The 27,773-nt window shown below is 44.9% G+C and overlaps 1 protein-coding gene across 1 annotated transcript in view; it reads right to left on the bottom strand.

Moving 5' to 3' along the window:
• Positions 1-27,773, bottom strand: part of LOC140915987 (coagulation factor XIII B chain-like) — a 46,141-nt gene that overhangs the window by 1,908 nt on the left and 16,460 nt on the right. Inside the window, exons 4-11 of the mRNA XM_073356731.1 lie at positions 22,426-22,602; positions 22,077-22,253; positions 16,857-17,036; positions 16,316-16,501; positions 7,406-7,588; positions 5,855-6,061; positions 5,286-5,468; positions 4,684-4,894 (exon numbers count right to left, since the gene is read on the bottom strand). Coding sequence (XP_073212832.1) covers positions 4,684-4,894; positions 5,286-5,468; positions 5,855-6,061; positions 7,406-7,588; positions 16,316-16,501; positions 16,857-17,036; positions 22,077-22,253; positions 22,426-22,602 — 1,504 coding nt within the window. The remainder of the gene's footprint in view (positions 1-4,683; positions 4,895-5,285; positions 5,469-5,854; positions 6,062-7,405; positions 7,589-16,315; positions 16,502-16,856; positions 17,037-22,076; positions 22,254-22,425; positions 22,603-27,773) is intronic.

A 27,773-nucleotide genomic window follows, 5' to 3' on the forward strand; every position in this document is an offset into this window, starting at 1 on the left:
ATACACAAAGTGATCCAATTGGAGAGCCGCTGAGTGGAGATCGGCCGACCTCTCATGCGTTCGGCCGAGGCGATGAACAGCTGCAAGGACTTCCTGAACAGCTTAGTCTGCTCCAGGTAAAAGGCCAGAGCCCGTCTCACATCCAGCATGTGGAGGCGGCGCACCTCACTGGACGCACTGATCGCCACCAGGAAGGCTACCTTCCACGAGAGGTGCGACCAGGAGCACGTAGCTAGAGGCTCAAACAGGGGACCTATCAACTGGGCCAGCACCAAGTTCAGGTCCCACAGTGGGACTGGGGGCCTAACGTACGGGAAGAGACGAACCAATCCCTTAAGGAATCGGCCAGTCATAGCATGGGAGAATACTGTGTGCCCCTGCACCGGTGGGTGGAAGGCCAATATGGCTGCCAAGTGCACCTTGACGGACGAGGGCACTAGGCCTTGGGCTCTAAGGTGAAAGAGGTAGTCTAAAATGAGTTGGGTCAGAGTAACCACAGGCAAAACACCCCAGTTGTCTGCCCACCAAGAAAACTGAGACCACTTCACCAGGTAGGCCTGGCACATAGAGGGCCGTCTGCTTTCCAGGAGGACGCACTGAGCCCCTTCCAAGCATGTCCTTTCCTCCTGGCCTAACCATTGAGCAGCCATGCCTTGAGGTGTGGTGCCGCTAGGTTGTGGTGGAGGAAGTGGCCCTGGTCCTGGGAGAGCAGGTCCCTGGAGCAGACGTGGGGACACTGGCAGTTCTGCCAAGTCACGAACAGGTCCACTTGGGAAGTTCCCCACTCTTGGAAAATCCTGTTCACCTTTGGGTGTAGTGACCACGCATGCTGAGAGGAGAATTCTTGGCTCAGGTGATCCGCCCGTGAGTTCCAGGCACCTGATAAGTGGTGGGCTTGCAGGCAAATACTGTGGGCTATACGAAAGTCCCACAGCCTGAGGGCTTCCTGGCAGAAAGCAGAGGAGCAGGCCCCGCCTTGCCTGTTGATGTGAAACATCAAGGCCATGTTGTCCGTGAGAACCCTGACCACTCTGCTATCCAGGTGTGAGCAGAAGGCCATGCATGCCAGCTGGACCGCCCTGAGCTCCTTAACGTTTACATGCAGGGCAAAGTCCTGCACGGACCACAGACCTTGGGTCTGAACGTTCCCCACATAGGCTCCCCATCCCAGGTCCAACGCGTTGGACACCAGCTCCACCGATGAGGGCCTGCCCCTGAATGGGACCCCATGGGGCACATTCCCCGGGGAGGACCACCATTATAGGGAGGTGATCACTGGTTCAGGCACAGTGAGGACCTTGTCCATCCTGTCTCTGGACTGGGAGAACACCAAGGCCAACCAGAGCTGGAGGGGCCTCATCCTGAGCCTGGCATGGCAAACCACATATGTGCATGCTGACATGTAACCCAGGAGCTGGAGGCACACTCTGGCGGTAGTCACGGGGAACCTTGTGACTGTGTTGATGAGCCCTGTCAGGGTCTCGAATCTTTCTGATGGGAGGGAGGCCCTGACTGATGTCGCATCCAGGACTGCCCCGATAAACTTTATGCGCTGCATCAGGACTAACGTGGACTTGGTGTCGTTTACCAACAGGCCCAGGGTGGTGCATGTGGACAGGAGGAATACCACATAATCCCGCACCTGCAACCTGGAGCTGCCCTTGACCAGCCAGTCGTTGAGATGGGGAAGATCTGAACCCCATAACGTCTGAGGTAGGCTGCCACCACAGACATTCAAGGTCAGCCGCGACCACTTCTATTTCTATTAAAAATCTTCTTGTAAGGAAACTGAATGCTTTTTTCATTGTTCTCAGATCCAAGGGTTTGGGTCTGTGGTCACCTATGCAAATTGGTGAGGATTTTTAACTAACCTTTCCCAGGAAGTGGGGTGCAAGGGTTGGGACGATTTTTGGGGGAAAGACGTGTCCAAACTACGTTTCCCAGTAAACCCAGTTAGAGTTTGGTGGTGGCAGTGGATACTCCAAGGACAAAGGATAAAATTAATTTGTACCTTGGGGAAGTTTTAACCTAAGCTGGTAAAAGTAAGCTTAGGAGGTTTTCATGCAGGTCCCCGCATCTATACCCTAGAGTTCAGAGTGGGGGAGGAACCTTGACACCCTGCCTCTCCCTGTGGTTGACAGACTCTACCACTAGAGAGCTGGGGTCATTGTGGGTGTACATTCATGCCCCTTGGCAGGCACAAAGTACTTGTGTTCTGCCCTCTTAGAGCTGGGGGCAAGGAAGCTGGGGTTTGCCACAAGGCGATTGAAATTTTTGCCACCCCTTCGTGGAGTGGAGGGCCACCCTGCCCAGTACCGAGGCTGAGAGGACACTGAAAAGGGAGTCCGAGGGTTCCTCCACCTCCTCGGCTTGAAGGTTGAGGCTCGAAGCCACCCTTTTCAACAGTTCCTGGTGGGCCTTATAGTCCTCCTGCAGAACAGGTGGAGGAGGGGGCGTAATTGCCTCATCAGGGGAGGATGAGAATGGGGGTGTGGTACTCTGCATACCCCCCAATACCGGAGGTCCTACCACTTGGTCGCCCTCTGGGCGCAGAACCGGAGATGAAAGCCCCACCGATTCCTTTCTGGGAGGCTGAGAGAGGGAGACCGATGGTTAAGGCTCTCTCTAAGGCTCCGGCCACCAAGTGAGCCACCATTGGGGGCTGCACCATGGGCCACAGGGCCCACTGGTACCCTGGTGCCAGCCAAGGAGCCCGGTGCCACAGCACCTGCTGTGGCACCAGCGGAGCAAGCTGTTCAGCCTGACTAGCCCGTCCCATTGACTGACGACTACGAAGGGAGACCGGGCTGGCATACGACCTGCCACTGTCCCAGGACTGGGAGGAGCGGTGGCATCAGGAATGGTGCGATCATGAGACCATGATCCTGGTGTGGAGGAGCAGGAGTACCGCCAGTAGCAGCTGCTCCGCTACTGGCTCTGACGGGAGGATTTGCGACAGTGAGGTGCCGGTGATCGACGCCTGGGACCACAGGAGTGGTGCTGTGGTGGGGTCCTAGAGTGAGACAAAGAACGGGAACGGCATCGATGCCCGTAGTGCAATGGGCTACGGTAGCCTCTCGGAGACCAGGACCTCTATGTTCCCTCGAGTCGGAGCAGTGCCTGGAACTCCTGCCAGTTGGAACCCAGCCAGACAACCTGGTGGGGTGAATGGGGACCGGCGCAGACTGCACACAGGTGGTCGCTGAGCGGCCAAAGGCATCAGGAACATTCCCTAGACTGCAAACAGTACCGACCAGACGGTGACTGCGGAGATCCAAGCAGCGACTTGCCTCTGGACCGGGAAGCCAATGGTGGTGGTGCCCCTGCTACGGGCAGAGACATAATGTCCCGGGCCACTTGCAGGGCCTCTGGCGTGGAGGGCACCTGGACATCCGGGGAGGTTAGTGCCAAGTGGACCGGACTGCTCCGCTTAACCTGAGTCGGAGGCCTGGAGGCTGATGGGGATTGAGAACTGCCCAACTTGGGTCTAATCTCTCCCCCAGTCTTGCTCCGGTGTCTCGGAGGAGAAGACCTCTTCTTAGCCTTTTTGGCATGCCCCACGGACAAGGAGCGGTGCCGACTGGTGGAAGGCACCGAAGGGTCGCCACATACCAACACCGCAGTACTCGGTGCCAACTCGGAGCGGCGCACCAGCGTAGGGGTCAACGCCGACTCCATCAGAATGGCTTGGAGCCAAATGTCCCATTCTTTCTTGGTCTGAGGCTTGAAGGACCTGCAAATCTTGCCGCGATCGCTGAGATGGGTTTCCCCCAGACAGTGTAAACAGTCTGCATGAGGATAACTCACTGGCATCGGCCGCCTGCAAGTGTTGCATGACTTAAAGCCCAGGGCATGGGGCATGCCCTGATCTGGGTGCACTAAACTACTTTAACTACAGGTACTACTAACTGAACGAACAAGAGTTCAAGAGGAAAGCTGCAGCCAAGCTGGAGCAGAGCAGTTCCAATGCACCTTCACTGCTGGCAAGAAGCAACTGAGGGTGGGGGGAGCACGCAGCACCCCTTACACTGTGCCATAGAGGCACCACTCCAGGGGTTGCTAGGGGTGCTCCCCTATGGGTACTGCTAGGGGAAAAACTTCCTGCACCGGGGCACATGGCAAGCACGCACACCTTGTGTGGAATGCACATGAGCAATCACTCAAAGAACTTCTCCTTTGTTTGCTTTCTGTGTCCAATGGCAACTGTGATCGTATAGTTTCACCACAACTTTCGAGCCAGACTGGTGCCACCCATCTAGAGGTTGCAACTCCTAGTATAAGAACTCCTGCCATTTAATACTTTTGATTCAGCCATCAGAAAACTACAGTCAACATCTTTCTGGTTCTTAGGCCGTTGGTTCTAACCACTAGACCAAACAGTTTCAACTCACGTCACACAGGAAGATATTTAATTTTTTTCAGAGATTCTATAACAACTACTTCTGTTGCTCCCTCTCCAACCCACAAAAAAGGACCAACCACAAAACTATGTGACTCATAGAAGCCATATGTGAAATGCACATAAATATACTAGCCACATGTAACTATATCAGAGCCATAGTTTGGTTGAGAATCAGTATTAGTGCTGGTTAATCATCTTGGAAATGGTAGCCCATAAATGGAAATTAAAATATTATACATATGCATGTACAAATTTCAAATTAAATACTGCCTTAGCCTTACCTTCCTCTCTCAACACATCTTGGATATGTCAGCTGTCCTCTGCTACACTCTACTCTAAAATCAAACTCTGAGGTTGATGGTGCTCCATAATGATTCTCTTTACATAGAAATTCAATGTAGTCCCCATGGAAAAAATAAGATTTGTCATCAAAACTCCATCTCAGTATTAAGTTATTTTTGTCCATTACATCCTTCGATAAAGTGCATGGTTCTTAAACACAAAAAAGATGCATAGTTAATCTCCTTTATAACTTAATATACAGGTTAATATTAATATATAAGACTGCATTATTTGGCTATAGCTAGTATATTAAAATTAGACACAAACACCTTCCTCCCTTCTATGTATTAGACAAATATCAGATGATAGTACTTTTGGATGTTGCATACATACTCCAATTCTTATAGGCTTAGGAAAACAGGATAAACAACTGCAGGTTTCCCCAGATCTACCAAAGCCCAGAGGCTTCACATCTATCAAAATTGCTCAGATTGAGAACTTAATTTGAATACGGGAAATTAATAATTAAAACCTGAAACAAAAGTTGAATCATTGAGTCACTTTTTATTTTTTTTTTTAAACAAAAGCACATCTTACATACCTATGCAATCTGGTGGGGTAGTCCATTGACCTTTGGAACAATAGACTCTATTGGACCCTTGCAAAAAATGATGATCAAAGCAAGTATATTCAACTGAAGAATCACTCTCATATTCTGTCAGTCGTGGGTCAATAACATCTCCATTCTTAATAATAGGGGGGGAGCCACATTTTTCTTTGGGATCTACATAAAATAAATAGTGTCAAAAACTTTAACAAAGAGACATACAGTGTGTCTTAGAGGAGAATCTGGCACCTTACAAGAACTTCTTACTTTGTATGCACTTAAATTCTGGAGCTGGGATTCTCAGCAAATCTTTGGGCTCCAAGTGTTTAGAAAGACAAGTCTCACCCCCCTTCTGAAGGCATCCCTACCCCCCAGGAAAATGTGTTCTTCTGCTGTGTTCATATCATTTTAAAATACTTCTTTGCTATGGAAGGGACAATTTGACCCTAAACTTCTATTGTTATTAATAGCAGAGTCTATATCTTTACTGTTCAAGCAAAGCTATCTCAGTGTGTCTGAACTGGGTGAGTTACTATAGGACTGCAAAAACAGCTTTATTTTACCTTTCATAATGCATGTTGGATATCTGAGTTTTCCACGGGTACACTGTACTGTTAGCTGAGACGGCCTGCTGGAGGCTGACAAATAGTATCCCTGTTTACATACAAAATCGATAGTGTCACCATGCAGGAAAAATAACTCTCCTTCCAGTCTCCATTTCATCTCTATGTTGTTATTGCTAACTTCATCCACATTAAGAGTGCATGGTTCTGGAAAACAAACATCTACGTTTATACAAATATTTCGTAACAATTCCCAAATTTAAAAGTTCTTAGCCAAAAAAGGCTTATAACTCAATGATCCTGCAAACTGATTTGAACTTTATATGAAATGCTACAACTTCTTTAGATCTTTACTCACCAGAAATCACAATTAGAATAGGTAAAATTAAAGGTAAGTTGGGGAATGTGAACTGCCCCATCACAGGGGACAAACTCCTTTTGACACAAACTTTACGGGAAATCAGGCTAATTCCTGTCATTCCTGGAAATCAGACTAATCAGTACCAATGATGCATGTGGTATCTCAGGCTGTGTTTACTGATGGTAAATAATTCACTTCTGCTGATGACAGAGATAAGAGCATTAATCCTACTTAGTTACCATAACTGGGAAAATCTTTTTAAGAGGAAGAGAGTCATCTACCGGAACTGACAGAAGTACTAGAGATGCTAGATTTTGTCAGCCATTCCAGGACAAGTGTAGCCAACACCTGGCAAATTTAACTTTTTTACTTAGATGTCTGACTGAGGAATTGATTTGAGGGGGTGGTATTTTTTAATCGTTTGGAGTGTTTGCTTTTTCTTGATTTTCTTTTAAGTTAAATTGAGTTAAAGGTCTGTTTTATTTTGGTTGTTTTTAAATTGATAGATATGCACATTTTATTACATTAAATAAGTAAATATAATTGTATTGGTCTTCTATTTGCATGCATGCTGGAACTAGGGATGCAGGGGGTGCTGTAGCACCCCTAACTTGAAGTGGTTTCCATTATATACAGCGTTTACAGTTTGGTTCAATGGCTCTCAGCACCCCCACTATACAAATTGTTCCAGCACCCTGTCTGTTTGTGCTTTACTATAAAAGAGTTTTCTAATAATGACATTTTAAAGAAAATCTGGTTACTACTAAGGATCTGCTCTACCATTATTACCCTCTCTGTATACGTACTAATTTTTTCCTGCAAATTTAGTTCTTATGAAAGGTGTTGAGAAACAGCACAGGAGAATAAAGTCTCTGATTATCCAGAAAAAAAGCTACAGCCTGGGAAATGACAATGCAAACTGTCCCACAACTATGCCTCAAAACTGACCACAAGGCAAAAATTCAAGAGACGAGACAAGGATTCTTTCTTTCAGCCATCAAGTACTTGTCTCAGCAAGTCTACAGAGAAAGATATCATCGTGGTAGCTGTTTGTGTGAGGCAGGCATTATCCACCTGAAATTTAACTGAGACCGCAGCATTTCCCATAGAGCTATATGGGTTTGTTTTTTTCATGGTCTTATCAATCACAAATAATAGAATACAACATTTAGTTTTTCTACAAGACTCACCTAAACAAGTTGGCTGAGCTGTCCACTTTCCTTGTATACAATGAACAGTTTCAGGACCCTCCAATGTGTGGTACCGATAGCATCTGTATTTTACTGAGGAACCTGTTGTGTAGTTTGTCAATAAGGGTCCAAAACTAGCACCATTTTTAATTGCAGGTGGAGAGGAGCAAGTTTCCAGCGTTTCTAAGAGAAGAACCGTAGCCATAATCTGTATCTGTACACAACAATTCTCTCAGATGATAGTACCAGAATCAATGTAACTAGATTTCTGGGAAGGAAGTTAAAGCTACAGAATAAATGGAAATTGGGGTAACAAACAAAATTGCAACTTCTTCCAACAATTTAGCTGCTATTTCTTTTTTTAAAAAAGGGTTACAAAAAGGAATAGAAGCACCAAGACATGTGAATGCCTTACTGAGTCACCATGCAGTCTCATTGCCATACTTATCCTACCTGTACCATTCCCCCATCCAAATCCCCTTTGTTTATGACTCTCAGTTTTTGGGTCATGCTAAATTTAGATTGTATGTTTGTCTGGGACGGGAGTGTCTTTACTTGTTTTCTGAGGTGCTTAACACATTTCTGGCTGCTTGAAAAAATAAAGAGATGAAAAGATATGAACTCTATCATGAAACGATTAAAGTTTATGATTCTAAGAAATAGTAGGAGGAAAAACTGCAGAATAAAGACAAAAAGGTTTTACAAACAGAGAATTGGTAGATAAGATGCTGTGGGAAGCAAGTCTAAGCGAAAAACAGATCAGGAGTGTTGGCAGGTTTTTAAGAGAGACATTATTAAGCGCACAAGAGCATAGGAAAGGTAGAAGTATGGTAAGAGACCACCCTGACTGAACCAAGATAGTGTCAATGACCTAAAACTAAAGAGAGTGATATATGAAGTGGAAAGTAGGTCAAACTATGAAAAAACCGTTACTCACTTTCCTTTAACTGTTGTTCTTCGAGATATGTTGCTCATCTCCATTCCAGTTAGGTGTGTGCGCGCCGCATGTACGGTTGTCAAAAAGTTTTTCCCCTAACAGCACCCTTCGGGTTGGCTGTGGAGCCCCCTGGAGTGGTGCCTTGATGGAGCTCAATACATGACCCTGCTGACCAGGCACCTCCTCAGTTCCTTCTTGCCAGTTACTCCAACGGAGGGGAAGGCAGGCATGTCTGGAATGGATAGGAGCAACACATCTCGAAGAACCACAGTTACCATTTTTTCTTCTTTGAGTGCTTGCTCATATCAATTCCAGTTAGGTGACTCCCAAGCCCTACCTAGGCGGTGGGGTCGGAGCTATGGTAGGACTGGAGCACTGCTCTGCCAAAGGCTGCATCATCACTAGCTTACTGGGTGATGGCGTAGTGAGTGGCAAAAGTGTGCGCTGAAGACAACGTCACTGCCCTGAAGATCTTCTGAATCAGCACCTGGGCCAGGAACGCCGTTGATGAGGCCTGTGCTCTTGTGGAGTGAGCATTGAGAGCCGGGGCTGGAATGTTGGCTAATTCATAGCAGGTGGGGATGCAGGAGATAATCCATGATGCGATCCTCTGCAATGAGACTGGGAGACCTTTCATACAGTCTGCCACCACCATGAATAGCTAGTTCAACTTTTGGAATGGCCTCATGCATTCAATATAAAAAGGTGAGCACCTGTCAAACGTCTGGAGAGTGGAGGCTCTACTCCTAGTTGCTCGCATGATGTTTGGGATAAAACACAGGCAAGAAAGTGTCCTGGTTGGAGTGAAACTGGTACACGACCTTTGGAAGGAAAACTGAGAGAGACCTGAGCTGCACCTTGTCTTTAAAGAAGAGTTGTATGGAGGGTCAGAAGTGAGGACCTTGACCTCCAAGACCCTCCTTGCCAAAGTAATCGCAATTAGAAAGGCGACCTTCCATGAAAGATATAGGAGTAAGAAATTTGCCAATGGTTCAAAGGGAGATCCCATCAGTTTCAAAAGAACCAGGTTGAGGTCCCATGTAGGGATCAGCTGCCGAACGTGTGGGTATAGACACTCTAGGCCCTTGAGGAAGTGGACAGCCATGGGGTTGGCAAAGACAGCGCACCCTGCCACTCCCGGATGAAATGCAGATATAGCTTCTAGGTGTACCTTGATGGAAGAAGCAGCCAGATCTTGCTGCTTGAGGTGTTACAGGTATTCTGGGATGAGAGGGATGGGGGCCTGCAATGGTTAAGTGCAGCCCTGGAAGCACCAGATAGCAAATCTCTTCCACTTTGCCAGATAGGTGGCCCTAGTAGAGGGCATCCTGCTACCGAGCAGAACTTCCCTGACCAGCTATGAGCACATGAGCTCCATGGGGCTTAGCCATGAAGCTTCCAGGCCAGGAGGTTATGTACGAGCAGAAATGGGAACATGTACAGCAGATGGTCCGACCTAAGCTGCATTCAACCCCAGAGGAACAATATCTTCAGATGCTGGATGTCAGCGATGTCTAGCTTTTTATTAGATAGGACCAAACCTTTCTGCTCCTCACCTCGATTGTTTGTCACATATGCAAACCGAATGAAGTGTCAAGTGGTCTCTTCACAGATGATATCCAGGTGGATAACTTCTTGTATGGTGGCAGCATGCAATGTAGCCCAAGCTACACCTTCTCAAAAGGTGCAAGGTCATTCCATGAGCACCCAGGCAATGTTGACAGCATTCATAAGTGACATTCCTATATTGGACGTACTTTTACAGATCAGTAGGCCACTACTGCTGTTTCCAGATCAGATGCAAACAGTGAGGCAAACCTGCAGCCAAACCAGAGCTGCTTGCTCAGCTGCCCCTCCAACAGATCTGTGGTGAGTGGCCATTCTGGCATGCGGCAACAACTCAGCTGCACTAAACTTACTGTTCCCACAGAGCCTGCAGTCACTCAGCCTTCAGGTGTGCAGCAGCAGCTTGTCCCAGAGTAGAGCCTGACTCAGATGATCCCCAGGCTCAAGTATTTCCTCAACCACACCAGAGCTGCAGATCAGTCTGTTCAACAGCACTACCCTGCCAGGAACCCTCTTGCAGCATCACAATGAACTAGACTCCCAGCTTGCTCCCGATAGTTTCTGTTCCTGCCCTAGCCTTACCTGAGCCCTGTTCCAGTCTTGTCCTTCTCCTACCCAGATCTGGCTCCAGCCTTGTTACTGATCTGCTCCAGCCTTGCCTCTGTCTGCTGACTCTACACACCTGGCTTTGACCTTTGGCCTATATCTGGACTCCAGCTACGGTACGGATTTTGGCTTGTCTACAGACTCTGATCGCCATTCTGACCCTGGCCTGTCCCCAGATCTCTGTTCTAGTGCAATCCTTGCCCAGTCCCAATCCTATGTTCGGCATTGACTTCTGCTCCAACCTCTAGTCCTGACTATTCAGATGCAGTCCCTGACAAACTGTGGGAAGACAATCCTACATTCCTTGTTTAAATAGAGTCCAAGCCCCACCTCCTACGAGTACTGCTTCCGAGTCACCAAAATAGAATACTCGGCTGCATCTACTCCAAGAAGAAAAAATGGTTACCTACCTGTAACAAGAAAGGGAGTACTTGTCGCACCTTAGAGACTAACAAATTTATTTGAGCATAAACTTTCGTGAGCTACAGCTCACTTCATTGGATGCAAGGTCATGGTACAAAATAAGATTAAAATAACAAGTGACATAAAGGGTAAAAAAAATTTCAACGAATACATGAGAACAAAGAGGAAGAGCAAGGATAGGGTAGGCCCATTACTCAGTGAGGAGGGAAAGACAAAAAACAGTTACCTAGCTGTAACTGTTGTTCTTCAAGATGTGTTACAGATGTGTTTTCAACTTAGGTGCTTGCACCCCCAGAGCACTGGAGCCAAAGAACTTTTCCTAGCAGCACTCATAGGGGCGGAGCTCATGCCCAGCAGCCCTAGCTCCGCCCCATGCCATAAGGACAGCACCAGCCTGACCCCTTCAGTTCCTTTGCACTGAACGTCGGAGGTACAGACCCCGATTTTCCCTAATCATCTTCCAGAGATGGGGAACTCCCCACATCGATCTCTTCGCCACTCAAAACAACAGAAAGTACTATTTGTTCTGCTGTTTCAAGAACCACAGCCAAGGCTCCATTGCAGATGCCTTCCTCCTCTCATAGTCGGACTATCTGCTGTACGTGTTCCCATTTCTGCTCATACACAACCTCACGGCCTGGAAGCTTCATGGCTAAGCCCCATGGAGCTCATGTGTTCACAGCCGGTCAGAGAAGTTCTGCTCGGTAGCAGGATGCCCTCTACTAGGGCCACCTATCTGGCAAAGTGGAAGAGATTTGCTATCTGGTGCTCCCAGGGCTGCACTTAACCATTGCAGGCCCCCATCCCTCTCATCCCAGAATACCGGTTACACCTCAAGCAGCAAGGTCTGGCTGCTTCTTCCATCAAGGTACACCTAGAAGCTATATCTGCATTTCATCTGGGAGTGGCAGGGTGCACCATCTTTGCCAACCCCATGGCTGTCCACTTCCTCAAGGGCCTGGTAAATACATACTTGGTACAAGTGAAATTGGGAAACACTTTGGATAAAAACTCAGGATATGGCCTTTGCCTTTAGAAAATTGCATGCAAAAGGTTTCTGCTATGAAACCCTGAAACTCACCCACTCTCCCTGAAGACATTGTCACAAGTCAGTTTTCTGACACAGACGGGAGAAAGAAATAGTCCGAGTCTCAAACAGAGGCCCCAGAAGACCTGCTAAAACTATTAAGGTCTTACAAAGGAATTGACTCTTTAAGTGGCAGGTGGAGATGAGGGACTCCTTTCAAGAACCTCACTGCTATGGGGTTTGAAAACACCAACTTCCCATGGATGGGAAGATGAAACTCTGAAACCACTGTCAGATGGACTGTCAATGAACTAAGTGCTAGGCAAGAAGACTGAAGGTGTAAAATGTACTCCAAGATGGTCCTGAATACAAGCCAGCTTTGGATAAAGTCCCTGGGCTAAATGCCCGTATTGAGAACTGTTTCCACTTAGCCAAATAGATCATTCTGGTGGAGGGCTTCCTACTATTGATAAGGACTTGCCAGACTGCCTCTAAACATCGTTTCTTCTCCTCAACTAACCACACAGCATCCACCATGATGCTGAGACAGGAGATCAGGATGAAGAGGAAGAGAAATGGGCAGTCAGGCCTTGGCCACGCTGGAGCAATGTGAATGAGCTTAGCGTGGTCCAATTTCAGCTTGAGAATGACCTGAGGGATGATTGGAATTGGAGGAAAAGTCTACAAAAGTATCGATTCCCAGCTCATGTGAAAAACATTTGTCAGGGAACCCAGACTGACATCCCCTCAGGAACAAAACAGCCAGTATTTCTTTTTGTGTCTCATAGCCAACAGATCGATTGTTGGGATGCCCCAAACTGTAAAGATGGTCTGCAGGATGCTGCACTTCAGGCACCATTCATGGTTCAGGAAGAAATTTCTGCTGAGATGATCTGGCAGGTGATTCTGGATCCCAAGTAAGTGATTAGCCATAGGTGTAATGTTTTCCTCCATGCAAAACTGCCAGAGCCTGATCACTTCCTGACAACATGTTGGAATGTGCTTCCCCCGTCTGTTCACATAATACATTGCAGTTGTATTTTTGGTGAGCTGCCGAGTCCCTGATACAATCTTGAAGGACCTGACAGGCATTGTAGATGGCACAAAGCTCCAGGACAGTGACATACAGGGAAGCTTCCTGTTCCAACCACAAGCCTTGAACTTTCAACAACCCCAAATGTGCTCCCCAACCTATTACAGGGACATCAGTGACAATAGTAATGGTTGGAGGGGACTGAGTGAAGGGAACATCCTGGCACACATAGCCCTGAGCCATCCACCACTGTAAGGAGTCCAGAATTGGCAGAGGAAGTCCAACCAGATTGTCCAAGAGATGATGATTTGGATAATAGACTGAGTTCAGCCACATCTGAAAAGGACATAGGCACAGCCTGCCATATTGGAATACCTGTGTTGATGCAGCCATATGACCGAGCAACCTCAGGCATGCTTGGGCGGTGGCTGAGGGTTGAGACTGCAGCTCCAAACAAAAGGTGGCAGATTGCCTGGAATTGCTTCATTGGCTGAACTGCTCTCAAACTTGTAGAGAGTATCAAGGCCCCAAAGAACTTGATTCTTTGAGTTGGAACCAGTGTTGACATCCTTCTGTTTAGACCTAGATGACTGAGGAGGCATAGGGAGAAGTGGACATGACAGAGGACTTCCTCTCTGGACTTGTCCCTCAGTAACCAATCCTCCAGATATGGGAAGATATGAATTCCCTTCTCACTGAGGTACACTGTTACCATAATCATGCATTTGGCAAGGAATCAGAAGACAGGCCAAAAGGCAGCATGACATACTGGTAGCGCTGACCAGCTATGATAAATCTCCTATGGATCAGAAGAATTACTACATAGAAATAAGTACCCTGAAGGTCCAGGGCAGCAAACCAGCCATTGTGACTTAAGAAACAAGGGAGGATAGTTGCTAAGGTGATCATATGGAATCTCATATATCTGAGGTATTTGTTGACTTCATGGAGCTCGATGATAGGTCTCATCCCTTGGAGATCAGGAAATACCAGAGTAGAATCCCAGTCTATAGTGCTGCTTCTAACTGGAAATGCTACCTTCTACTCAAGGTAGCAACCACATACCTCAGGAGGTCCTGATATGTTTTAAAGTCCTTGGGCATCAAGGGAGAGGATGATTCCAGCACAGTGGAGTTGTCTGAGAAGGTGATTTGTTCAGCCAATGAGGGTCTTGTCCTTGAACCACAAGATCCAGTCAGAATAGTCCTGGAGGTCCCGGGGGAATAGACTCAGTGATTGCTTGCAGTTGAGGTGGTTTGGAAATGGGAGCCACCATCAGGATGAGTGACCTCACTGTGGAGAGGGTTGAGGAGTGGGACCTCAGGGATCAAGGAGCATCTCAAGGAGGCCACTGGACCTAAAGATAAGGCATTGGCTGCCAGTAGGCCAGGTCCAAGAACCCCTGTCCCAACTGCAGAACAGGTGTTGATCTCAGTATTAATGGTGATCCCAGGGGAGTCTCTGATGCCTGTCCAACAACTAGTGGGAGGACAACCCTGACTTGGATCTTGAGTAGACAACAGGGGAGCCAGCCCCGACAGGGCAAACAAATGGTCAGAGTCATCTGAAACCCAATATGGGGGTTGCATCAGTGCTGTAGAGGAATGGGGGATCAGCACCGGCAGTACTGAATGAGACACAATCCCACCTGGTACCAGGAGAGGCATTGGTACTGAGGCTAAGGGTGAGACCAAACTTGAAGAAATCTACCACCAAAATGACAACACTGCTGAAGGATGCACCATAGTTGAGGGGGACCTTCGGTGCTGGGCCTGGAATCTGCCTCAACTCCATAGTCTAAGGCCCAAGCAGCGCAAGCTGTGGTGCCAACAAGCCCGATAGCTCTGTGACGGTGCCAGAAGCTGCCCAGGGCACAACAGAGGACAAGGTAATAGAACCCATGGTGGCAGCATACCCTTGAACCAGTGGGGAGTCCAGTGGATGGGAGGAAATCAGTAGATGTGACATACCTTGATTTTACTAATGCTTTTGATACTGCCTCACATGACTCTCTCATAAACAAACTAGAGAAATATGGTTGTGCATCCTACTATAAGATGAATACACAACTGGTTGGAAGATGAATACACAACTGGTTGGAAGATGAATAAGATGAATACACAACTGGTTGGAAGACCATATTTAGAGTAATTATCAACGGTTCACAAGTTCTATTTATTTCCCACATAAATAATTTGGATAATGGCATAGAGAATACACTTATAAAGTTTGTGGATTATAGCAGTCTGGAGGGGTTTGCAAGCCCTTTGGAGGGCAAGATTAGACTTCAAAATGAACTTGAAAATTGGAGAAATGATCAGAAATAAATAGATTGAAACTCAATAAGGACAAATGCAAAGTATACGCTTAGGAAGGAATAATCAATTGTACAAATACAAAATGATTTGGGCGTTACAGTGGATCATAAAATAATTATGAGTCAACACTGTAATACTGTTTCAAATAAAACAACATCATTCTGGGATATATTAGCAGGAGTGTGGTAAGCAGGACATGGGAAACAATTCTTCCACTCTATTCAGCACTGATATGATCTCAACTGGAATACTGTGTCCAGTTCTGAGCACCACACTTCATCAAAGAGATGAACAAATTGGAGAATGTCCAGAGAAGAGCAACAAAAATGGTTAAAGGTCTAGAAAATATGACCTCTGAGGAACGATTGAAAATATTGGATTTGTTTAGTCTGGAGAAGAGAAGATTGAGGGGGCACCTGGTAACAGTGTTCAAGTACGTAAAAAACATTGTTATAAAGATGAGGGCGATGAACTGTTCTCCTTAACTACTGAGGACAGGCCAAGTAATAATAGTCTTAAATTGCAGCTAAGGATATTTAGACTAGACATTGGGAACAAACTTCCTAACTGTAAGGAACTATAAGCAACGAAACAAATTACCTATGGAGGTTGTGGAATCTCAGTCACTGGAGGTTTAGACACTACTAGTACAGGGGACTGGACTAGATGACCTATTCAGGTTCCTTCCAGTCCTACATTTCTATGAGTCTATGATATAGAAGCCATTAAGCAAAAAAGCAACTCATGAAGCCTCAGAGTTTGAATATTTCAAAATATTTAAAGCAGCATGGACAAGAAAACAGTTATAAAATATTTAAATACAAGTGCCAGCACCAGTAATTAACTGAAATATAACTGCAAATATAGTATACAATTTATTGTGATTAATGACAATAATGAACATTAATCTATCCATCCAGATTGTTCCATCAACAATCTCTGTAGTATGGGAGCACCTCCCAGGGATGAGGAGTTATAACACTGCAAGCAGAATACTTACCAATACATTTCGGAGGTGATGTCCATTTGCCCATTTTACAGGTTCTTTCGTTTGATCCATTTATACTGTAGCCATGATCACAACTGTACCTAACAGTGTCTCCTGTGTAATACATCTTGTCCTCAGTTATTGGTGTACCCTTCTCAATAGGTGGGGGCTGATCACATGGTATTTTTTCTTTGGCTTCTGAAGCTACAGCAAAAAAATTGGAAACACCACTCTCAAATTATTCATATTTACAAACTATTTCCTCCCCACGAGACACTACATCCAAATGCACAAGAAAAAAAAAGATTGGTCTTATAGACTGTATCTTCCATCTTCAGATCCTGGCTCTTCCCTCATCCTGTCCCAAAATGATCAATACCTAGTTCTTACATAACACTTCTCATGCATTGGCATCAAAGCACTTTACAAAGGAAGTAAATATCATCACCCCAATTTTAAAGATGGGGAAACTGAGGCACAGACATGAAGATTAAGACATGTTTTGAACTGGGGTTTTACTTCAGCTCCAAACAGTTGTAAAGCAACTACTAACCAATGCAACTTGGGGGTGAAGTCCATTTTCCATTCTCACACTGGATTTCTTCTGATCCTTTCATTGTAAAATTAAGCTTACATGCCAAATGTACTTTGGCTCCATTATGATATGTTCTTAAATCTGTGAGTATATTGGCATTGGGAGGCTGAGGTGGAGGAGGGCATTTATTTCTTCTATCTAGAAAGAAAATACATATTTGGACATGTGGTGGAGGCTTTGATCAGATCATCTCTATCAAGAAAGCAAACTGGTTTCCTAAGGTTCACACACATGCACATGCACATTTTAAAAGATCATGCCAGAGAAACAAACTTGGTGAAGAAACAATAGAAGCAGAACCTGGAGAGCTCTGGGTGATACATATTGTTCCAATTTTTACCTTAAGAGTCTAGCTCACCACAGTCAGACCTGACACACTTAACCAGCACTATAACAGACATTTTTGGGAAGATGGTGCTATTTTCATAGGTTGACACTCTCAATGTCTGCACAAATCCTGAGTAAAAAAGCCTTTACAGACAGGTTAAGGAAATCCTCCTCCACAATCCAGATATAGGGCATCAGTGCAGCTTGTCCACAGCTTCTTGTCCTGCAAGAGTAGCCATGGTCTGCGGTATCCACCCCAAAACGATTTTTGTTGATCGGGGGGGGAGAGGGGGGTTGCTAGTGATCATTGTAGTTGATGGACACAGTGGTCATGTTCACTTTTCTGAACTGTTCACCAAACCTCCCCTGCTGAGTTTAGGTCCATGATGAACAAAGGACTACAGAGTCCCACTCTGCTTTCTAGGGGTTCACTGGGTATTGTCACTCTATTGTAGCCACAGAAAAGGGACATTAATTACACCCACAGACTCAGTCAACCATGTAGTTCAACAGAGTTTAAAAGAGATTGGATTTGACCCAATGATCTTAACAATCCAGTTTACTGATAACTGAAATGCAGTTCTCACTCCAATGCTATTTAAAAATTGGATGCAATTTTCTCTTTCCACTGAAAACTAAAATTTGGAGCCCACAGGTAAAGCTCACAGTCAATTTTAAAAAGTATTGAACTTAATCTTGAAACACATGCTGCTTATTCAGACCATGTCCTAGATTTTAAAAGATCAACATCCGATAGCCACAGGTACTTTAGTCTTCAGCTGCATTAGACTATTCTGCAAATATCAGTTGTGAATGTGAACCAGTTCAGAAGTTCAATCTGACAGTTTCAGTGAAAGCATTTATCTATTAGTAATAAGAAAACAAGAATGTTTATGAAGGTGAAGTTAGACAACACTGAGTGCAAGAAATCATTACAAAAATTTATGGTAAAAGGAGTGTTACAGATTGGGCTTAAACCAACAAAAATTAGAGCTGTCAAGCAATTAAAATTAATTGCGATTAATTGCAGTTTTAATCCCACTGTTAAACAATGATAGAATAGCATTTATTTGAATATTTTTGGAGGTTTTCTATATTTTCAAATATAGGCTTGAGGCTGGTAGCTCTGGGCTTCAGCCTCCCTCAGGACGCAGGGCTCCGGCCTTCAGCCACCGGCAGAGCTACATGCTGGGGCTGCCGCTGGTGCCTCCTTCCACGCCCAGAAGTATGCGATTAACACGTTAATTTTCTTTTCACTCAATCACAGACATTAACTGCGATTAATTGACAGCCCTAATAAAAATGATAAGATGGAACTGTAAACTGTGACCCAGGACCCAACACTTCAAGTATACACTATTACAGAGCATATCACAATTATATGCGGGAAGAAAGCTAATGTGGTGCCAATTTTTAAAAAGGGTAAACGGGGAGACCTGGATAATTATACAATTGTCAGCCTTACATCGATCATAGGAGAGAAAATGGAGAAGCTGATACAATACTTGATTAATCAAGAATTAAAGGAGGGTAATGTAATTAATGCAAATCAACATGGATTAATGGAAAACAGATGCTGTCAAACTAACTTGATTTTTTGCGGGGGTTGAGGTGGGGAGGGGGGACAAGATTACAGGTTGGGTCGACAAAGATAATATAGTGTTGACGCAATATACATTTAGCCTTCTGTAAGGTGTTTGACTTGTTACCACACATTTTGATTAAAAACTAGGATGATATAAAATTAACATGGCACACATAAAATGGATTAAAGATTGGCTAACTGATAGGTCTCAAAGCATAATTGTAAACAGGGAGTCACACTGAGCAAGTGTGTTTCCAGTGGGATGCTACAGTAATCAGTTCTTGGCCCTACAGTATTTAATATTTTTATCAATGACCTAGAAGAAAACAAAATCACAGATAAAGTTTGCAGCTGACACAAACTGGGGGAGTGGTAGATAAAGAAGAGGACTGGTCACTGTTTCAGAGAGATCTGGATCACTTGGTAAACAGGGCACAAAACAATATGCATTTTAATACAGCTGAATCTATACATCTAAGAACAAAGAATGTAGGTCACACTTACAGGGTAGAGGACTCTATCCTGGGAAGCAGTGACTCTGGAAAAGGTTTGGGAGTCACAGCGCGATGCTGTGGCCAAAAGAGCTAATACAATCTTGGGATGCATAAACAGGGGACTCTCAACTAGGAGTAGAGATGTTATTTTACAGCTCTAATATTTGGCACTGGTGCAACTGCTGCTGCAATACTGTGTCCAGTTGCAGTGCCCACAATTCAAGAAGGAAGTTGATTAATTAGAGAGGGTTCAGAGAAAAGCCATGAGAATGATTAAAAACATGCCTTATAGTGATTGATCTCTCTGAGTCTATCTATTTAGATTATCAAAGAGAAGGTTAAGGAGTGACTTGATTACAGTCTATAAGTATCTACACGGTGAAAAAAATTAAGAATGGGCTCTATAATCAAGCATAAAAAGGTATAACATGAAGCTAGATAAATTCAGACTGGAAATGAGACGTGCATTTTTGACAGTGAGGGTAATTAGCCACTGGAACAATTTACCAGTGGTTGCAGTGCATTTTCTGTCACTGTCAATTTTTAAATCAAGATCGGATTTTTTTTCCCCCCTCAACAATATGCTCTAGGAGTTATTTTGGGCAAGTTCTATATAGCCTGTGTTATACAAGAGGTCAGACTAGATGATCACAATGGTCCTTCTGGCCTTGGAATCTATGAAAACCCATAACAAAAGTCTGTTGGTGTTGTAAAAGAAGTTAGCTGGCTGAAATGTAAATTTGTGCAAACACTGCTACTAGGTAGCACACCCAGTAATGCCATATATATGCTTTCTGCATGCGTGTCAATGCTGGAAGGGGTTCACCTCCCTGAGGTGCTTGTTGTTGGAAGAATAGAGTATAGTTACATTCAAAATAATAAAAACATCTGCAACATTGTAGAATGAACAGGGATCATACACAGACATGCATCTGCCCCATTCAGAGACAAATCTATAATGGAGAGAGGCATCCACACTATTACATACAACTGAGCACAAAACAATATGCATCCTGATGTGTGCAGATCCCACCATATCCATGTTGGTTGCATAATTTCAGGATGAAAAATGAATCAATAGCAACAAGTCTCTGGCACAACCCACAGGTTCCCAGAGTCTCCAACAGCAGCACTAATAACTGGCATAAGCCCACATGTGCAGTGACAAAAAGTTCAAGTTAAAGCAGCAGTAAACATGTACAATTTGCTCCGTGTTTATTCTGCTTTTGAAAAGTAACAGAGAGAGAGAGAGAACTTAATTTCTTTATGGAAGACCATGCCCACTTCTAATGTGCATTCAAATCAAGCAACTTGGTTGCAACATGTTCTGACCATTACTTATTTCTTTTCAGTTGTAACTTGCACTCCAAAATTAGATCTATTTTTTGCCTTTGTGTTGATGTTTTCCACATTTGATCCCCTTGAATCAACTGAGCAAGCTAAGAAATTAATCAGGGACCTGAAACTGCTCTCACTGACATCAGTGATAAACTCCACGGCCTTCAAGGGACACATGATTTGGTCCCAGTTTTAAGCTCCAAATGATTGTATGTTGTGAATGTAAAATGCTAAGGAAAAGATCCTGATCCCACTGGAGTCAGTGAGAGTTTTGCCCTTGATTTCAAGGGGACAAGGATTTTCCTCTGATAGATAATATGGCATTTAACCGAGAACATACTTTCAGGTTTCAGAAGGACGAGACCATCATGAGAAGTGTTTAGAGTCTCATACAAAGTCACATTGCTACTATTATCTCTTGGTCAAACCCTGACACATTAAATTATCACACTTGTACGACAGGTGGTGCAGGTAACAATTCTTATAGTAAAGATTGTCTGACACTTTCCATTAGAAGATGCTGTTTTCCAATTGCTTATAAAACAGTCAAATTTGAACCGTTAAGGGTGAAGTTTCCCATTTTGGGTGTCTGCCTCAAGCTGACTTTTGTGGTGGTGGTGTTATTAAACGATTCAGCTAAATGGTGCAGCAGTTTTCCACAAGAAGACTAGGGGGAAAATATGTTGTTTTGACCATTATAAAATTTTATTTTTACAACTCTTTTATTGATAAGCTCTAGAGCCTCCACTTTTTGGAGAAAGGACTTTACATTTGGCTGTGGGAAACACTGAGGTAAGTGATGAAATTTTTGCCATTTCTCTGAAAATGTGTCAGTCTCTGAAAATTGCAGTTAGTATTCAGTAAGTAGAAGTTTAGAATTAGGCAGCTAAATTTTCTAAAGATTATATCTGCACTGAGCATGCTCCATCCCCTCACATATTCTACTGCACGTGACATTCCCACACAGTAACTAAACATGCTCCATCCTAGGCTGCCAGGGCTGAGCAGGACTTTCCTTGAAATTGCTGCTCCCAGCGGCTGCAGGCCACGAGGGTTTACAAAAACCAAGAGGAGGAAGAGACTCTTTCTGTGCTTTCAATGCTTCTTCTGCTGACACCCAGGCAGTGTGCAGCCTGATTCAAATACAAAGAGATAAAGAGCTGGGACGGGGAGCTGAGGCGGAAAGGGAAGGAGGCAGATACAGGGGCTGGAGCTTGGTGGGAGAAGGTGGAATAGTATGTGATCATGTAATTAAAGGCTATCAATGCATATGCATAAGGAGGCTGAATTAAGGTTGCACAGGCAGCCTTAATTCTGACATTTCCTAACTTTTGAGGGCTTCACTTTGAAATGTTAATGTTATTTTAATGTATATTTTTAAATGTAATAGTAAGGGTGGTGTAGGGGCAGGAAGAGATACACAGAGAGAGTTACCTTCACATATTGGAGGCTCTGGATACCATCCAAAGTCGTAACACTGAATTAAATCAGATCCATTCAAAGAGTAATTTTTCTGACACAAAAACTGAACCACATCTCCTTCCTCATAGCTTTTCTTCCTGGGATAGAAATTCCCATGTTCTATCTCACTTAACAAGGAGCACAATACTTCTAGAAAAGAAACACACACACTGGGTAAAACAGATTTAAAACAACTCTATCAGAATAAATCCATTAAATGTTTGGAAGCTTTTCTCCCATAAAAAACCCCAAAGGCTGCAGAGTTAAAAAATACCAGACTTCGGAAGATTCAGGTTAAGTGATTCTAAAGACAACAACATACTAGTGCAGTTCGGAGTAAGGGACCATCCATATGTGCCACAGACTGCCTTTTCAGTAGTGTTTCCTCCTCTGGTGCGATATCCCTCATCACATTCATACATCAGTGTTTCATTCAGTTTGAGGATCTGCTGGGTTGTGGAGTAGTGGCCGTGATGTAAGTCTGGTACTAAACAGCTCTCTTAAAAAAAAAAAAAAAGACATAACTTTTGGGGCTTATTTCATTAAAAGTTAATGACATAGGATTTTTCTCGCTAGATCCTCATTAAAGTCTCATGTTTTTAGTAGACTATTCAAATCTGACACAAAGCATTGCACTTAATTTGTAAATAGCTGGGGCACCAGTTATTCAAGTCCTCTGATATACATTTATTAACAAAGTTTGGAGGGAAATGGATTAATTTGCACCAGATGCACGGCCATGTTTGACTAAACTGATTCAAATAAGTACATTCAGATACATACATGTGTTTGTTTCAGTATTGCTGACTCTGCAACTTCCCAACTTTACATATACTTACACAGTATCTCACTGTAGCGTGGGAGAGCATAGGAGCTTTTAGCAGTTTGCCTGTTAGACAGGGTGCTATAGGAAGAAGCTGAGATTTTAACTGCAACTCACAGACATAAACCAACATTCCCACCCAGCAGTAAGCGTACCGTGTGTGACAACAAGATTTAGATTATACTAGTAGGGTGGTCATAAAAATCCTGCACTCTTCAAAATGGAAATAGCAAAAGAAATGGAACCTTCCCTTCCGAGTCCACCCTTTACCAGAGAGAATCAAGGCCCAAAGAGTTCTCTTCAGGCATGCCTGCTGTTTCTCTAGGGTAGGGCAGCCAGCCAGGGGCCAGAGAAAAATATATTTTGAACTACGAATACGACTCCATAGATAAACCTTACAAATAACTGTAGTGCTTCTCTGTATTTTTACCATTCACTGAGTATTTCTGAATTGCAAACAGATTAAACTCAAAAGAAAAATTGACCCTAAATGAATAAAATGTACTACTCACATTCTAAAACTCAGCCAGCTCTAGCTTTTAGCATGTACTACTTCTAATCATACTTTGTTGTATTTTCCAGTGGAACTATCTTACAAGCCACAGGAAAGCAAGGGGTGGCCACACTCCAGACGTTTTTATATTTGACACAGTGAGCCAAAGTCTGCATGGACGTGCAGAAGATGGAAATCAATGCAATTCTACCACATTTTCTACTTTTACAATGGAAATTTACTTAACTGTCAATATTTCTAGCCCATAGGGCTAGCTTGCCTTTACTATATTCACTGCCTTGCCGTTCTTATATTCAGTAAGAATGCAAGGAACCTACAGGCTTGTATCCTGTCAGACATTGGCTTCAGCAGTTAGCATGAGGCCTATGAACTTTGGCATAGATAAATGGCCCAAAGAAAACCCCTAAGTTTTGGGGAACTGGAAGAGTGTAAAGGGGAATTTTGTCCATAATGACATCAGCCAACCATAGAAGCATTAGCTAACACCAGCTATTGGAAAGTTTTGGAAGGACCCTCCAACCACAAGAGTGTGATGGCAACAAATTGACATATATGATAAAGAGTTGAAATCATTAATATACTAACTTATAGAAGGACACCTCAACATTAGTAGATTGAGAAAACACAAATAAGGAAGAGGGGAAATACCCCTACTGAATATGCATTAGACATACTGGCATCAGCGTAACGTATTATAAAAGTTATATCCCAACCTGTGGGCAATAGGAGAGAGAGATGTAAGAATAAGGGCCACTGGTGAAGATGAAGAAGGTGACGGTTATGAGGAAGATAATGGCTAACATTTAAGGTTGTTCTGCAAGGAATGGTGTGAGTATGGATGTTCAGGTGTACTTTCTGTGTTATCTCTATCTACCTTATTGAGTTACAGTGTGTGTGTGTGTGACTATCCTGAATGTACTAATAAATTATTTGTAAACACAAAAGAGTTCTTATAGCATGAGTGTTGCCACTGTGTGCATCGAGGTTCCCAGTTATATAGTAATTTTAATAATACTGGACCTGATCTTAGGACATGAAAAAATGGTTACTCGCTGTCATAAATATAAAGGGAAGGGTAACAACCGTCCTGTATACAGTACTATAAAATCCCTCCTGGCCAGAGGCACAAAATCCTTTTACCTGGAAAGGGTTAAGAAGCTAAGGTAACCTGGCTGGCACCTGACCAAAAGGACCAATAAGGGGACAAGATACTTTCAAATCTGGTTGGTGGAGGGGGGCGGGTGGGAAGGGAAGGTTTTGGTCTGTCTGCTGTGTGTGCTTGCTGGACACAAGCAATCCAACTCCATTAGAGTCAGTAAAGTACGAACAAAGGAATGCGTTAGCTTATTTTTGTTTTGGCTTGTGATTTTCTCTGTGCTGAGAGGAAGGTGTATTCCTGGTTTTCTTTTTGTAACTTTAAAGTTTGGCCCAGAGGGAAATCCTCTGTGTTTTTGAATCTGATTTCCCTGTAAGATTATATTCCATTCTAATTTTCCAGAGGGGCTTCTTTTACTGTTTTTCTTTCTAATAAAGTTCTGTTTCTCTTAAAAAAAAAAAAACCAATCAGATTCTAAGTGTACTAAAAAAACCCAAGGTTGGTCTGTGCTCATCTTGTTTATTCTCAAGCCTCCCCAGGAAAGGAGTTATGGGGGGAGGATATTAGGGGGGAGTAGGAACTCCAAGTGGTCCTTTCCCTGAGTTTGTCTAAATCACGTGGTGGTGGCAGCGTTAGCTAATCCAAGATACAAGGAAGAATTTGGGGGGAGATTTTAACCTAAGCTGGTAGAAATAAGCTTAGGGGGTCTCTCATGCGGGTGCCCATGTCTGAACTCTAGAGTTCAGAGTGGGGAGGGAACCCTGACACTCACCTTTTTGTAACTGTTGTTCTTCGAGATGTATTGCTCATATCTATTCCAGTTAGGTGTGTGCACGTGCCATGTGCGCGTGTGCCATGTGCACGGATGTCTGAAACTTTTTTTCCTAGCAGCTACTCGTTGGGCCAGCTGTGGAGCCCCCTGTAGTGGCTCTATATATGACCCTGCTGGCCCGACCCCCTTCCATTCCTTCTTGATGGCTACTCAGACAGAGGGTGGGGGGCATGGAATAGATATGAGCAACATATCTTGTAGAACAACAGTTACAAAAAAATGAGTAACCGTTTTTTCTTCTATATCAATTCCAGTTAGGTGACTCCCAAGCCTTACCTCGGAGGTGGGGTCGGAGTCAAGGAATTTCAGACTGGAGAATCCCCCTGCCAAAGGCCCCATCATCACGTGATTGGTGGACGATGGTGTAGTGCGACGTGAAGGTGTGCACCAAAGCCCATGTGGCAGCCCTGCAGATTTCCTGGAGGGGCACATGTGCCAGGAAGGTTGCTGACGAGGCCTGAGCCCTCGTGGAATGAGCCGTGACAACAGGCGAAGAGATCTTCGCTAAGTCATAGCAAGTACGAATACATGCCCTGATCCAGTAGGATATCCGCTGGGAAGAGACCAGCAAACCTTTCATCTGATTCGCTAGAGCGACAAACAACTGGGTTGTTTTGCAGAACGGCTTCATTCGGTCTATATAGAAGGCGAGCGCCCTTCTAACGTCCAGCGAATGCAGCTGCTGCTCAAGGAGGGTGGCGTGCGGCTTTGAATAGAAAACCGGCAGGAAAATATCCTGGCTGACATGGAAGCGGGACATGACTTTTGGTAGGAAGGCTGGGTGAGGCCTAAGCTGCACCTTATCCTCATGAAAGATGGTATACGGATGCCCACATGTGAGGGCTCGTAGTTCAGAAACATGTCATGCCGAAGTGATGGCAACTAGGAAAGCAGCCTTCCAGGAAAGGTGGAGGAGCGAGCATGAAGCTAGCAACTCAAAGGGAGGACCCATAAGACGAGACAGGACTAAATTGGAGGTCCCAGGCAAGGACCGGGGGCTTCATCGGAGGATGGATCTTTTCTAATCCTTTTAGGAAACATCCCACAATAGGGTGTGTAAACCCTGAGCACCCAGAAACGCCTGGGTGAAATGCCAAAATAGCCGCAAGGTGAACCTTAAGAGAACCGAATGCCAGGCACTGATCTTTCAGATGCACCAAATAGTCCAGGATGCACAGGATTGAAGCCTGGAGTGGGAGTACCTGCCATTGGGCACACCAGATACAAAGCAAAGTGGAAACGGTTTTCTAAGTGGTTCTGGTAGAAGGCTTGCAGCTTTCCAGGAGCACCTGCCTCACAGGTCCGAATAGGCGAGCTCAACTTGGTTCAACCACGGATCCTCCAGGCCATGAGGTGAAGCGACTGAAGGTCCGGGTGGAGGAGGCAACTGTGATTCTGTGAGATAAGGTTGGAAGTGAGAGGTAGGCGGATCGGTGACCGGATCGATAGGTCCATGAGGGTGGGGTACCAGCACTGGTGAGGCCAAGCTGGGGCCACCAGGATGACATCCATCTTGTCCCTGAGTACCTTGAGAATCACCTTGTGGACGAGAGGAAATGGCTGAAAGGCATATAGTAGTTGACCGGACCATGGGATCAGGAAGGCATCCGCAATCGAGCCCGGGCTGTGACCCCAGAAAGAGCAAAAGGTTGGGCACTTCCTGTTGACCCGTGTGGTGAACAGGTCAATTTGGGGAAACCCTCAGCCGCAGAAGATGGTGTGGATGATGTCTGGCCGAATCGACCATTCGTGTGTGAGGAACTGCCTGCTCAAGCTGTCCACCAGTACGTTTTGAACATCTGGCAGGTATGAGGCTTGGAGAAGGATGGAGTGGGCTAAACAAAATTCCCATAGAAGGAGAGCTTCCTGGCAGAGAGGAGATGACCAGGCTCCACCTTGCTCGTTTATGTAAAACATGGCCGTGGTATTATCTGTCAGCACTGCTACACAGTAGCCCTGCAAGCAGGACAGGAACTCATGGCATGAGAGGTGGATTGCCCTGAGCTCTTTGATGTTGATATGTAGAGCCAGTTCCTCTACTTGCCATAGGCGCTGAGTCGTCATACTCCCGAGATGTGCTCCCCAGCCGAGTGCTGACGCATCCGTTACCAATGTCAGAGTGGGCTGGGGGAGGTGGAACGGTACTCCGGTGCTTACCATGCGGGGGTCCAGCCACCATTGTAGGGAATCAAGGGTATGTCCCAGAACGGTCAGCATCATGTCCAGACTGTCGTGGCCCGGGTAATACATGGACACAAGCCACGCCTGCAGGGGCCTGAGCTGCAACCTGGCATGCTGCACCACGTAGGTGCAGGATGCCATGTGGCCAAGCAGCTTGAGGCACTGTCTCGCCATGGTGGTGGGAAAGTTGCAAAGGCCGGTGATCACATGTGTGAGGGCTAGAT

The sequence above is a fragment of the Lepidochelys kempii genome, chromosome 8 (genome assembly GCF_965140265.1).
Source record: "Lepidochelys kempii isolate rLepKem1 chromosome 8, rLepKem1.hap2, whole genome shotgun sequence".
Taxonomy (NCBI): Eukaryota; Metazoa; Chordata; order Testudines; family Cheloniidae; genus Lepidochelys; species Lepidochelys kempii.